The 14,100-nt window shown below is 34.5% G+C and overlaps 1 protein-coding gene across 6 annotated transcripts in view; it reads left to right on the top strand.

The window, feature by feature from the left end:
* The window catches only part of LOC115214792 (receptor-type tyrosine-protein phosphatase T), a 426,610-nt gene that overhangs the window by 305,457 nt on the left and 107,053 nt on the right, over positions 1-14,100 (top strand). For all 6 annotated transcript variants that reach the window (XM_036505346.1, XM_036505347.1, XM_036505345.1 and 3 more), the window contains one exon: positions 10,226-10,361. In XM_036505346.1, coding sequence (XP_036361239.1) covers positions 10,226-10,361 — 136 coding nt within the window. The remainder of the gene's footprint in view (positions 1-10,225; positions 10,362-14,100) is intronic.

Raw genomic sequence — 14,100 nt, 5'->3', positions numbered from 1 at the left:
CAGCCAAGCAGGAACTCTGTGATTGCTTTGAAAGTAAGACAATTTATAAATGGAAATTTTATAGAGATTTAATTAATTTTCAAATAGACAATTACATTTCTGTTAACTTTTATAGAATTAATATATATTATCGATTGATACGAAGAATTTATAGAATCAGTACAAAGTAAATATTACATTTGAGCAATGTTGTTGGAAAGCAAGAAAATAATTTTCCATTCTTCAGTTTAGTTCTACAACTCAGGTGCAAAGAGATTACAACCGTACAGTCAGATTTGCCGGATTTTTTGTGTTTTTTTTCTTATATCGAACATAGAATTATGTTCATCGAAGCTCACTTTCATGTTAGAATGATTGGATATATGTATTAATAGTATGACGGTATATATAAATATACACACATACATGTACATATATGTATGCGTATGTGTGTGAGTGAGAGAGAGAGAGAGAGAGAGAGAGAGAGAGAGCGCGCATGCAGTAATGCATAAATCAATGCATACCTGCATTAATGCATAAATCTCCTATGCATATATGCATATTTGCTAAATCCTGCTCAGATTAAAAATCATGTTACCTAGCTACAAGAGAATGTGTTTGGTTAGTTTGAATTATGCAAATACATGCTCACACACATTTATACATACATACATATAAATATACATAACATATAAATGATCATATATATATATGTACACCCATATTATGCATGTTGTTATATGTAAGCGTTATCTTTCTTGTCTCTGTTCAGTCAAAACAAGATTAATCAATTGGATAGAGAAGTCATCGTCCTAAACTTACGAAACTGTAAATATCAAATCTATTGGCGATAATTCATTGTCCTTTCTTGTCTCTGTGATTATCATTCCAGTTTGGATTTGTGACTTTTGACGGATATTTAACGTGTTTTCTGTCGATCTTAAAATTTTAACAATCCGAACGTATTGCCATTATCCTGTATTGTTCTACAATATAATTGCTAGTTTATGACACTTTTATATACACCAACTATCTTATTGAAAACACGTTATATTTACATTCATTTAAAACTTGCACATAAAAACACCGCAGACCATCTTCCCCCACCACCACAACCACCACCACCACCACTTCTTGTTGCAATTCTACTCGGCTATATATGTTTCTGTGGGAAAATCAGACAATGACAAGTATATGAAAATACGAGTTCTTCAGATATCATTATTCTCTGTCATTTGGTTTTTCGTTTCCTGTTTATAGTTTCTTAACAAAGAATGGTCAATTTTTCATCTCCTATATTTCATAATTGCTTAAATAGGAATTTGAATTTCAAATATTTCTTAATTTTTATAAGAACATTAACATTTAGACGTTTATGTTTTCTCATGAGTTGGCGGAATTGTTTGCTCCACCAGTTTCAATGGTAATTAACTAAGTGTAATCAATCTGAAATCTCACAGACGGCAATGATGATGGTCCCCAAGTCCTAAAGTGCTTCTTCGCTCGAACCCGGCACCTCTACTCTCCAACACCTCACTTGTCGTTCCTACACACAACTGTTTCTTCTTTCCAGTGCTTTCTCTCAACAGTGTTGGTCTTGGTAAGACCCAAGTTTACACCCTCGCATCAGATCCCTTCACAATTATATGTTCGCAAAATCAGCGATATTATCGATGGCGTCTTCGTTACCTGCGAATAGCTGAAACTTCATCAAGTTCATTAACTCACTCCGTCCTTCACGACATATAACCTCTACCATCTCCACCATTTTCCTCTTTATCTCTCTGGATATTTCCCAATCTCTCTACTTTTGTCTTCTACAAATTCACTGATTTCAATTTTTATTCTATGTTACTCCATCCAACTACATTCTCATAAAACCTGATTACTTCTCCATGTAATCCCTGCGCCTCACACATTTGTAGCCGAGATTCTGGACTCTAATGCACCACATCATTTACAATTTACCTGAAAGGAATTAGTCACCGCAACTAGTCAGTGATACTATCTTGTATTGCGTCAGCGGTGTTAACCTAGCCTCCGTCCTCATGTTTAGGAAACAACTGCTTTCCCTTTCACCTTATATCTGTCAATCTCATCATTTTAAATGTCCTTTAAACTACACTATGGAACTTAGTTTCCTTCAATCTAACCCCATTATTCTCTACAAATTCCCTAAATACCCACCTCTTCTTTCAAATGCAGCTACAAGCCCTTTGGGTTTGTAGATTTTTTTGTCTCTCACACGGTTCCTTTGTTTGTTGTTTCATGTACATTTAAACATCTCCATCTAACACGAAACAACCTCGTTCTATCATTTTGCCGACCGTTTCATCTGAACCTCCAACAGCACTCACACTATAAAATATCAGTTTAGCGCTTGATTATATATTGATGACGCTGATACCACCTGGTTACTTGCATTAAAAAAACACCTATTGAATGTCCGGCTTAAACACACTGGATTACTCGGACGTTTAGCGCATTACTGTCATTCTTTGCACCAGTTCCACTCGAAGCTTGCGGCAGTGTTCTATGCCACAGATCTTTTGTCTCTCGTTTGCACCATAATCAACAATTCATTCTACTGTTTAACATAACTCATTCCGTCGGGATTTATAAATAAGCGGGTTTCTTCTAACAATAGTACCTAACTCTTTAACACTTCGATAGCGATAAACTATCATGCTTCAACCAACGGCCCAGACTGGTTATTTCTCCTTTTTTTCCTTCTTTATTTCAACCCCAAAATGTTGCAGTATCAATCATTACGACAATTGTCAAGCTTTTATGCTGGTGTTTATGTTGGCGTGTCATGGCTTGTTTTGTCGTTTTGTAGGAAGGGTGTATAGAAATACATAAGTTGTATATTCAGACACACAAGCATACAGAGATCTACACACACACACATATATATATATATATATATATATATATATATATATATATATATATATGTGTGTGTGTGTGTGTGTATGTGTGTGTGTGTGTTGTTTGGTTTAATGCACGCCGAGATATTAGAATGCAAAAGAAGGACATAAGTTCAAACATGTTCAGTGCCATACACATATTTGATGTTGTTTGTTTCTTTTCTAATATTCTTGATATGAACTCCTGGCGATTGACTTGCATCTGATTAATTCTTCATTCTCCGATTATTCATTACCTTATAATTATTGACCCAGCAACACCTTCAAGTTCCGAGGTGAAGAAATATTGCTGTATTCACAAGAATCTGGCAAATACTGACATAACATTGCCGCATGTTAAATACCTCATATTTCAAATACAACTTCAAATAAAACATGGCGGTATGACGCAGTCAGAGAATATTATTCTGCCTTTTGTATTTCATAGATCGATATCAAAGTATATAAGTTAGTGATTTTTCTTGATAGTAGACCTTTCTGCTATGATCACTCTCCATTTGAATATAGAATTGTCACCTTGTGCTAAACGTGTACATCTGGGAAAAAGAACAAATTTCTTAGACTTGAGACCAAGTATTAAAAACTTATCATTTATTGATTGAGGTCTTAACTTTCTAAACTATTGTTATTAATTATCAGTAATTACATGGTTAATGGAAATTGTGACTCAAATTAAAAACCTGATCTCTATTTGAAGTGTTTAATGGCGCCAATAAATATGCAGAGTATCACTAGCGTACGATGAGAAAAGGAAATATGGCAAATGATAGGTAAAGAGTGAAGATTAATGTCTAAATACTGAAAGTAAAATATCAGAATATTGAAGTTTGTGAATAATAATGTCATTCATTAATGATAATGTTAACCAGAATTTGAAAAGGAACGCTGAGTGGTTTAGCTGACAAAGCACTTAGTAAAGCAGAGTAAATCGATAGTGATCGAAAGTACGACCCACTTCTTGACTCGTAATTAAAGATTTACAGACGTTTTCATTGTTAAAGAAAATAATGAGTTTCTTCTGATATATAAGGATTTCAGTCAGCGGTCATATTTTGTAAGAAAATGCAAAACACGATTTTCATCGTCGGCAAACACAAGAAAAATTTATTTGCAACATGAATTGTTTAATTAACCTACCAATGAGGGATTCAAATACATTTATCCATCCATAGAAACGTTTGAATATTGATACCATATGTCTCCAGCGAGCTTCACACAAAAAATTCCTTCTATATTATTTTATATCAGCTATATCGATTTATTTTATAATATAACATGTTTGTATTGTACTTTTGAACGTTCTAAAATCAGGCAACTTTATACATTGTAGTTTCAATTCCTTTTGATCGTGGGGCATAATCCATCGTTTAGAAATTGTAATAGTTTTAAGGAAGAGTTAACATATATTCTGTGGTATTTTAAAACATTATTCATAAGTATACTGAATTCATAGGTTTATATCTTACGAAGTAAATTCGAACACGTCTTGCGACTATTAAATCAATATTTTACCAGAATGACGATTGATTAGTCATTGACATTGAATAGAGATGCTTCAATCCTTGACTAGTATTGAGTTAAAGATAAAGGCGGCGAGCTGGCAGAAACGTTAGAACGCAGGGCGAAATGCTGAGCGGTATTTTGTCTGCCGCTACGTTCTGAGTTCAAATTTCGCCGAGGTCGATTTTGCCTTTCATCCTTTCGGGGTCGATAAATTAAGTACCAGTTACGCACAGGGGTCGATATAATCGACTTAATCCGTTTGTCTGTCCTTGTTTTCCTCTCTGTGTTTAGCCTCTTGTGGGTAGTAAAGAAATAGATACTCTTCATGATTCAGAGATATCTATTGTCCTCAACTAGAAATTTTACTTTATCACAGTTTCATTTTCTTTTCTTTTTTTATATTTTGCTTATGACGACGTTTGAATGTGGAGACTGCGTCAACTAGTTTCCATTTACTTATGGTACCCATTAAGAGTAGTAAGTGCACGGCACCTTTTCGCGAATTTAACACAACAAAATACAAGCCATCGTTTCTTCGGTATGGAAGCTGGTATATTAATATATCTCTCAACTCTCTCGACTATCGATTAATATAGAAAACATTCAGATATAAGTTAGTCTGGCTTGTCGTCATATTTTTGTCAGCCAAACTCTTTTGTATTTTGTGATGTCTTGGATGTACTTTAAAACATCTTTTATAGGAAATAACTTATTTCTTTACAGGGTATTAATATTAAAAAATATGTTCAATAAATTCCGTAAAAAAATGAGCATATTTCAAGATGATACATTTGAGAACTTTATAAATTTCATGTACGTTATCCCACCCCGAAGTATGATGGATATAAAAAAAGCCATGGAAATTTATGAGTTGAATATAAACTGAGATCGTTACAATGTAATGCTTAACGGTTTGTTTCATGAGCAAAAAAGAAGAAACGGGAGAAATTCTAGATGTTCTTTAAATAAACGCTGTTCAGAATATAAAGAAAATCGTGACACTTTTCTTCAGTTATGTCAACAGAAACGCTTCCATAATACCTGTGGCAAGTTTGATCGTAAACAAACTTCAGTTCATGCTTCATAATTCCAAGAAATAGATTAAAGTAGATAATGTGTCAGAATTTAGATTAAATTGTGGTAAACGTGTATACCGTAAATCACCCCACTTTTGTTGGCAGACAATCTGTTTATCTCTTCTAGTTTCTGTCTATATAACAAAAATTATAGGACATAAGGGATAGGTATGTCAAAATAGATTTAATATTTTACAAGTGCTGATAGCTTATATAGCTGGGTAGAAACTCGTATTTAGGTAGAATCGTTTACGACATGTTATAATTCCGTGAAATTATTACATTCAGATTTCTCAGTGGCACAAAGAACTTAGGTTTCAAGGATTAAAACGACTGAAAAAAAATAGATGCTCCCTTCATATAACAGGGGATATGAGTCCGCGTTTAGGAACATTTTGAGTCGAAATCATTTGAGCTTTTAAGCTCTTTCCTTCTACTTCCCTAGGTGTCGATGGTAAAAGGAACAAATATCGAGAGTTACTATTTCTCTTCGTTATTTCAGTTGATTCTCACGAAAATTAAACGTTATTTAGATTCTGCAGGAACTGTAACCTCCGCAAACTTGCTACTGTGTTAGTATTTAACCATTTATACAGTGAGAGGGAGAAAGATAGACAGACACAGCGCGAAAGAGGGAGAGAGACATCGAGAAAGAGAGAGTTGGGCAGACGGACAGGGGGAAGGAGAGAGAGAGAAAGCGCCCGTGTGTGTGTAGTACTGATAGTGTTATATCTTCGTGAATATCTTTACAATTGTTCAGTGGCTTATTTCTATCCTGTCAGAATATAACATGACATGTTTTGATATGTGACGTCCTGGAACCTGATTCTATGGTTCTATTAGATTAACTTGTATTTTATGTAAGGTAACGTGTGGAGTGCCTTTGTTTCCTGATGCAGGTGGCCCCTTAAGTCTTCTGTAGTTAGGTTAATTGCTGTATTACTCTTTGAGGGTACTATAAATAATCTTGCTATCGTTTTATTGTTATTTGTCGTTGTTTTCAAGCAATTCTCTTGTCTCATTCTTGGAAATATTGTCTGCATGCACGATAGTTGTCGATACTATTTTCTGGCAAGTTATTGTCCCTACTGTTTCAGACGATGTGCTCATTCTGATGGGGTTAGGTAGCATTAATAACCCCATGGTTATTAAAAGGGAGTTAACCATTGCTTTCATAGAATGTCTTTGATATGTTCCTCCAAAATGATAATGATTTGACATAACACATTACAAGCTCTGGCGTCTATCTATCTGTATATCTATCTATATATCTATCTATCTATCTATCTATCTATCTATCTATCTATCTATCTATCTATCTATCTATCTATCTGCGTGTCTGTCTCTATCTTCCTATCTTTTTGCTTCTACATCTATTGGTCTAAATGCTTTCCTATCGGCGTCACCGCGTCTGTCTTAGATGCTTTTCTACACAGTCTACACAAATATGATACTTATTATTATTATCATCATTATTTTATAAAAATTCTCTATAAATATATCAAAATATTACGTAGTATCAGTTCTACGTTGGAAAAGCAATTTTTAACATGTTCTGAAAGATGTTCAAGGCCACGGAACGCTGTAAAAATATAATCTAATTATTAAATCTCTAAGTATTGTTTCTCTGGACACTGTCGATCTAATTTCTTAGTTTTTATTTGATTTGTGTACAACTTTAGAAGAATTTATTTTCTCTATCACTATGAAATCGTTGTTACTATATACTCTCTTTTACTCTTTTACTTGTTTCAGTCATTTGACTCCGGCCATGCTGGAGCACCGCCTTTAGTCGAGCAAATCGACCCCGGGACTTATTCTTTGTAAGCCCAGTACTTATTCTATCGGTCTCTTTTGCCGAACCGCTAAGTGACGGGGACGTAAACACACCAGCATCGGTTGTCAAGCAATGCTAGGGGGACAAAGACAGACACACAAACACATACACACACACATATATATATATATACATATATACGACAGGCTTCTTTCAGTTTCCGTCTACCAAATCCACTCACAAGGCATTGGTCGGCCCGGGGCTATAGCAGAAGACACTTGCCCAAGATGCCACGCAGTGGGACTGAACCCGGAACCATGTGGCTGGTTAGCAAGCTACTTACCACACAGCCAATCCTGTGAAGGCTGCTAACGATAGTTTTTCATAATAAACGGGGTCCTTTCGTTTTTTACTTCGAATATTGGATTCCAAATTTTTAAATGGAGAAATGATCTGATTTTCAGCAACTGTCATTCTAAAAATTTATTCGGCTGAAATACGAAGGCAATTACTTCCACGTTCTTAATCAGAAAATCCTTTGGAACGTGACTTTTAGCAGTGAAATACAACAAAATCAATGGGGAAATATCTTAGACCACACCGCTTTGATAGGGGACAGACTTGAAAACTAAATTCCTAAATTTTCCCGTTGAATTCCCACACTAAAGTGAACACCAACAGTTTCATTCTCCTTCCGAGTTTTATTTCACCAGCTATATTACAAACTGTTTTTACTGCAGTTCTTACTTTAGGTCACTTCATTAAACATCTGAAACCGTTTTTCTACAGCCACAATTGCATTCACAGAAACATCGACAAGAAGAAGACTGTTACATCAAATTCCTACGCCACCTGGCCAGACATCGTCACTTTGAGGCTATAATTCTTGTAATGCATTAGGGATTCATTAATTTCCAGGATCTTCTCTGTCCATATTAAACAAAGAACCACTGAGAATTCCCATTGAATTTTACCGAACAGTCACTGAAGCTTGTTCCCTGTATGTATGCTGCTTAGAGAAATACAAACGCTTTCAAGCAATCTTCCCTCCGCAATATTCTAAAACTGCAGCAGAAACGAGAGTCTTGTAGCACCTAGCAATGGGCACGCTACTGTAGACACAACGAAATTAATCAATGAACGGAGATGTGCCTTTCTGCTGAACTCTAAGTGTTCTGTTAGTCCAGCAAAGAAATACACTTGCCACACAGCGAAATGATGTGTCTGTTGTTGCTGCTTCCAGTTCGGATTGAATCTGTTCATCCAAACCACAAATAGTTTTTCATACATGTGGGGTTATTCAGTTCCCAGCTAACCCTGTAAAGGCATACTTTTATGGCTGTTCCGTCTTATCACTAAGTCCGTACATTGCTGCTGCCATTACTTGGAAGCCTAATCCAATTTACCGGGAAAATTTTCTTGATGTAACGATAATCGATTTGCTAACTTTTGTCATAATCAACAAAGGTTGCACAGCAGGCCTTCTTGTGAATTGAGAAGGCAGTCAGTAACAGTGATAATTTTCTTCTTAAACAGTTACATGACATTCGTTGCAGAAAATAGCAAAACTTGGAAGTCTATATTCATAATTACTTCTGTGAAAACATCGCTAAGAGTGCAATTATGTAATATTTCTACTTCAACCAATCACGAATGAGAGGACTGAAATATTTCTTACACGTTGCACGTCCAATTGAATAACTAAGTCAAGGCAAAAATCATTGATTCTCATTTTATTATGGACCAGTACTAACTCAAATTATATATATTTTTTCTTTCAGCAACCTGCAATCATAAATATGCACTTTTATCTGCATATCTAAATATAGAAATCACTGTTTAGAAGCTTAGAAAAATGCTTCGGCAGTGAGGATTTTTGTCCAATAAATTATACAAACAAACAATTTTCGTTCTCGGAATATCTATAAAATCTCCAGAAATGTTTCTGTATTACAGTATGAATTTGATGAATTTGTATTAATTTAGACAAGATATTAGTTCAGGTGATAAGCGTAGATATACATTCAGAAATATTTTTCTACAAATGTGCCTATCTACCCGCTGATCTACCTATCGAGACAAAAAGCATGTGTTTATCTAAACCTACCTACCTACCTACCTACCTACCTACCTACCTAACCATCTATCTCTCTTTCTGTGTGTACACACACACACATACATACACACACATATATATATATAACAGGCATGTACAGGTGTTCTATTGTACAAGCTTCAATTCGTCTAAGAACGAAAACTTTTTCACTTAAGTGCTCATCAAGAAATGCTAAATGTAAAAATTAATTGGAACTTTGACAATAATATCGATGTGAAAGAAAAATTGAAATGGAAGAATCGGAAATGATATAAACATGCATTGATGTGTATATATGAGAGTAGAAGTTGCTGAACCTGTAGCGTAGTTGATGCATTCATTCGACCTGAGAGAGATACTGGGGGAGCTTTTTCTTTCTGGAAATATAATAATTTTCTTTAAATGTATATGTGTACGTGTGTCTCTCATTCTTTCTCTTTGTCTGTCTGCCCCCGCCCTCTCTCTCTCCTCTCTCTCTCTCTCTCTCTCTCTCTCTCTCTCGATACACACACACAGAGTCACTTTCGTTCAGATATGTATACTTTAATGATGATTATGGTTCTTGAGAACGAAACAACTGTTAAAAGAAAAGCAGTCGTGTCCGACTTTTCCTGTCACACAAAAGGAAGAAATTCCTTTCCACATCAGTGACCTGACAATAATATCAGATCTTTTATAAGGTAACGCTCAAAATGGCCACAAGGAAAATGGAAAATATCTTGTTATTAAATAATGTCTCCTCGTATTAAAATATGTGTAAAATGTTGTGTGATATTGGTAATGTGTGACCATTGAATTTAACAATTGAAATAATATTTTCAGTTTTGTTTTTAATCTAATCCCAATACAATTTCCTTTCTTTCAGTGCCGGGGTTGGACGCACCGGAACATATATAGCGATCGATGCTCAATTAGAGCAAGCCCGCGAGGAAGGAATTGTTGATGTGCATAATTTTGTACAGCATATGAGACGACAGAGGGTCAACATGGTGCAGACTTTGGTAAGTGAAAGGAAATACTTGCATCTTCAGATCTCTTTCAGGACTAGTTTGTGTACCGTTATACTTTTGGCTGGTTGTATACACGTGACAACACTAAATACGCAGTTTTAGATAATTTTTGACTGTTTGAAATCTAAACTGTAATGCAGAGCCAGTTTAGAATCGATTTTTAGAAATTTTCCTATTCCGAAATTCCATAGTCTGGAACTAAACCTCCATCTTCTTAAAAGATTGATTCTCAGGAAACCTTCGTTTTCTACGCTATGAAAATCACTGACTGAGTCCTATCCTAAATTTCAGCAAACATTCCCGCACAACTCTAATCAGGGAAAATGCAGTTACATATTCCATTAAAAATATCTAATTGTAGTTTACCTGAAGAATTATTTTTATTTCAAATTAAATGTTTTTTGATGAGTTCAAAAATGTTCAATTAATTTTGAATTTTAATGTATCTCTGCATCTGATTAATTAGGAATAAAAGAACTACAAAACAAACAGACACGACACAGATATAATTTTAGTCAAGTGAAATTAGTGGCATTTTAGCTTCGATACACTTTATCAACTCTACATCTCTATAAATGATCTTAGGAAAGTAATTTGAAAGGATAATAACTTCAAACTCACGTATTCGTTTAGAATTATCAGATGTGTTGGGTGTTGAAAAAGTAATACATCGAAATTTGATACCATTTACTAAGTGTTAAACAGATTCAGATAAAGTTGATACACTTTTTCATTGTATTTGTGAATCATTTTATACAAATACAAGGAAACCTCAATCTATTAAAAAAAAAGAAACTCTTTAAATTACTCATTTTTTTAATTCTGTTAGTGTACTTTAAATATATTTTATGAAAAATTTTTTTACATTCTTTCGTAAGATCATAGCACACCTGATTTACATCGATGATTTACAGGGATTCATTGATAAAGGTTATAATAAAAAAATTTTTTCTAAGCTCTAACCAAGTTTACTTGATTCCTTTATTGAATAAAGCTGTTCATTCATTCCAGTATAGAATAGCACAGCGGCAACAGATTTTTGTACACTAATATTTCAAGAGTTAGAAATAGCTTAAGATATATTTTATTATATATTAGTGAGGTTACACTACCTTTGGATAAAGTATATATATATATATATATATATATACACGATTGAATGTACGTACCTTGTGCGTAAAAGAAGATATCCAAATCTGTGAGCCACTCAGTTCTGCTTGCTACAGTTTTTATCGTGTTTGTTCATTGCAGCAAAAGTAAAATACCTATTTTTCTATTTTTCAATGAAAATAAATTACTCATCAGATTACCGGGACCATAAACCACAACTATTTAGCTTTTGAGTAAAGCAGTCAGTCTAATATATTTAAGAAATATTGATAAAGACACGCATTTTTTTCTAAAAACGCGAACAGAAAAAATGGTTATTGAACGTAGAAACTACTACGTTTAGGGTACAGATGAGTAAACATCATGGCTTCAGTTTTTGCAAAGTAAGAGCATCGAGCAAACTCGTGAATCTACAACTAGTTCAATCATATTGCTATCCTCTCAAAATCCCTGGGGCCCTGAATAACTTGCATCTGCATGTTGTAATGTATATATATATAGTAGTAACAGAAAAGCAGGAATGTTGATTATCCCCACGTGGTGAGTTGTAATATATATAAAAGAAATTTTAAAATGCAAAACACACTTTACATAGTTTTAATATAATTTTGAGTATATCGACCGGTTTCGCTTTCGCTATTCATCATATTACGGTTTACTTATTTGAATATGTATTTTCTTAAGAAGAAATTTTTGTCCATGTTGCGTGTAATGATATTTACGAGTGAATGACTGACTTCACAAGTAGAAAAATAAGGGGACGTAATTGTTATTATTGTTATTGTTGTAGGCAAGGGAGATAACTGTTCAACTTTTGGTAAGGGGAGGGGAATATATATATATGTGTGTGTATGTATATATATATATGTATGTATGTATATGTGTATGTATATATATGTTTGTACATATATATATATATGTATGTATGTATATGTATGTATATATATATATATAAGTATATATATGTATATATATATATATATATATAAGTATATATATATATATATATATATATATGTATGTATATATATTCATATCTGGCAAACGGAAGATGGAATACACGAGAATTTCTTATTAATCACAATTGTTTCGACCCATCTAGCATCGATTCCCCATGGGTGGGACACTTAACAACTGGTCCAGAGGTACCCGGCCGTGCAGATGTATCTCGTCGGGTTATAAATAAATAGAACTCGTTAAAATTACTATTCCGCAATGTAACATTCCGTTTTATAGAAATAATAGCAGCCAGACGGTTGAAATATCTTCATTTATATAGATTAAAAATAAAATCACACATGGCAAAAACAGAACCGAACATACAACCCAACGATGAAAGTATTAAAAATAACGGTTAACAAATAAAGATGTTTAAACCCCCTCGGGCAAGCTGCATGGTGCGAGTACACTCACTCATACAAGCATCCACAAAAATGTGAGCATACGCACACGTGAGGTTTGGTGCACTCATAAGGAATCGATACTAGATGTGTCGAAATAATTGTCGTGATTAATAATAAATTCTCGTATATTCCATCTTCTGTCTTTCATTTGCCATATATGTAAAGATCACCGTGAAAGTGACCGTGCTTTACCAGGTGTAGGCCATTCGTTATATATATATATATATATATATATATATATATATAGCTCTGTGTGTGTGTGTGTGTGTGAATGGCAAGATCCTTCCAGAAATATCAGTAACAAAATCATTCATTGTTAAGAAGCATCAATTCGAATTTATCTCCAGTTTATGGAGAATAATATAACAATGATTATTCAATAAAAAGCTAAATACCTACCAACCTACCTACCTACCCTACCTACACACACACACACACACACACACACACACACAAACATATTTACACACATATATTTATTTATAGTTTGCTGTTGCGTGATGGTAAGATCAACAAAAACTTACTCCATCCTATGAAAGATAAATATTTAATGTACACAGTACAAAGATACGAGCTGCTTGAAGACGCAGGTCCAAGGTGGTTTCAATAGCACACCTCGTTACTTCAAGCAATCTGTGTGCTCTGAGCACGTAGTATATTCGATTTACGAACCGGGACGCTGGTACAAGAGAAATCACGAGAGAAAACAAGAAGTTGGATTCAAAAAGTGGAAGTGTTGCTTCTCATTTTTACTCCTCATTTTTCTTGTACCAGATTCCTGATTTCAAAATAAAACAGACCCTGTTCTCAGAGCCCACAGAGGGCTTAGAGACACAAACCGTGTTATAAAATCTTGCCTAGCTCCGCGTTTCCAAAACAAAAGCTATCAGTGTATATATAATTTATTTGTTACTGGTTTCAGTCATTGGACTGCAATCATGCTGGGGCACCGCCTTGAAGAATTTTAGTCGAACTAATTGATCCCAGCACTAATTTTCATTTAAGGCCAGTACTTATTCTATCAGTTTGTTTTGACGAACAGCTAATTTACGGGGACGTAAACACACCAACACCGGTTGTGAAGCGGTGAGGAGGACAAACACAGAAACAAGGACATGCACACAACACACACACACACACACACATATATATGTATATGACGGACTTCTTTCCGTTTTCGCCTAACAAATCAATCCACTCACAAGTCATTTCGGCTC

The sequence above is a fragment of the Octopus sinensis genome, linkage group LG8 (genome assembly GCF_006345805.1).
Source record: "Octopus sinensis linkage group LG8, ASM634580v1, whole genome shotgun sequence".
Classification (NCBI taxonomy): Eukaryota; Metazoa; Mollusca; class Cephalopoda; order Octopoda; family Octopodidae; genus Octopus; species Octopus sinensis.
This window is presented reverse-complemented; position numbering and strand designations above follow the sequence as displayed.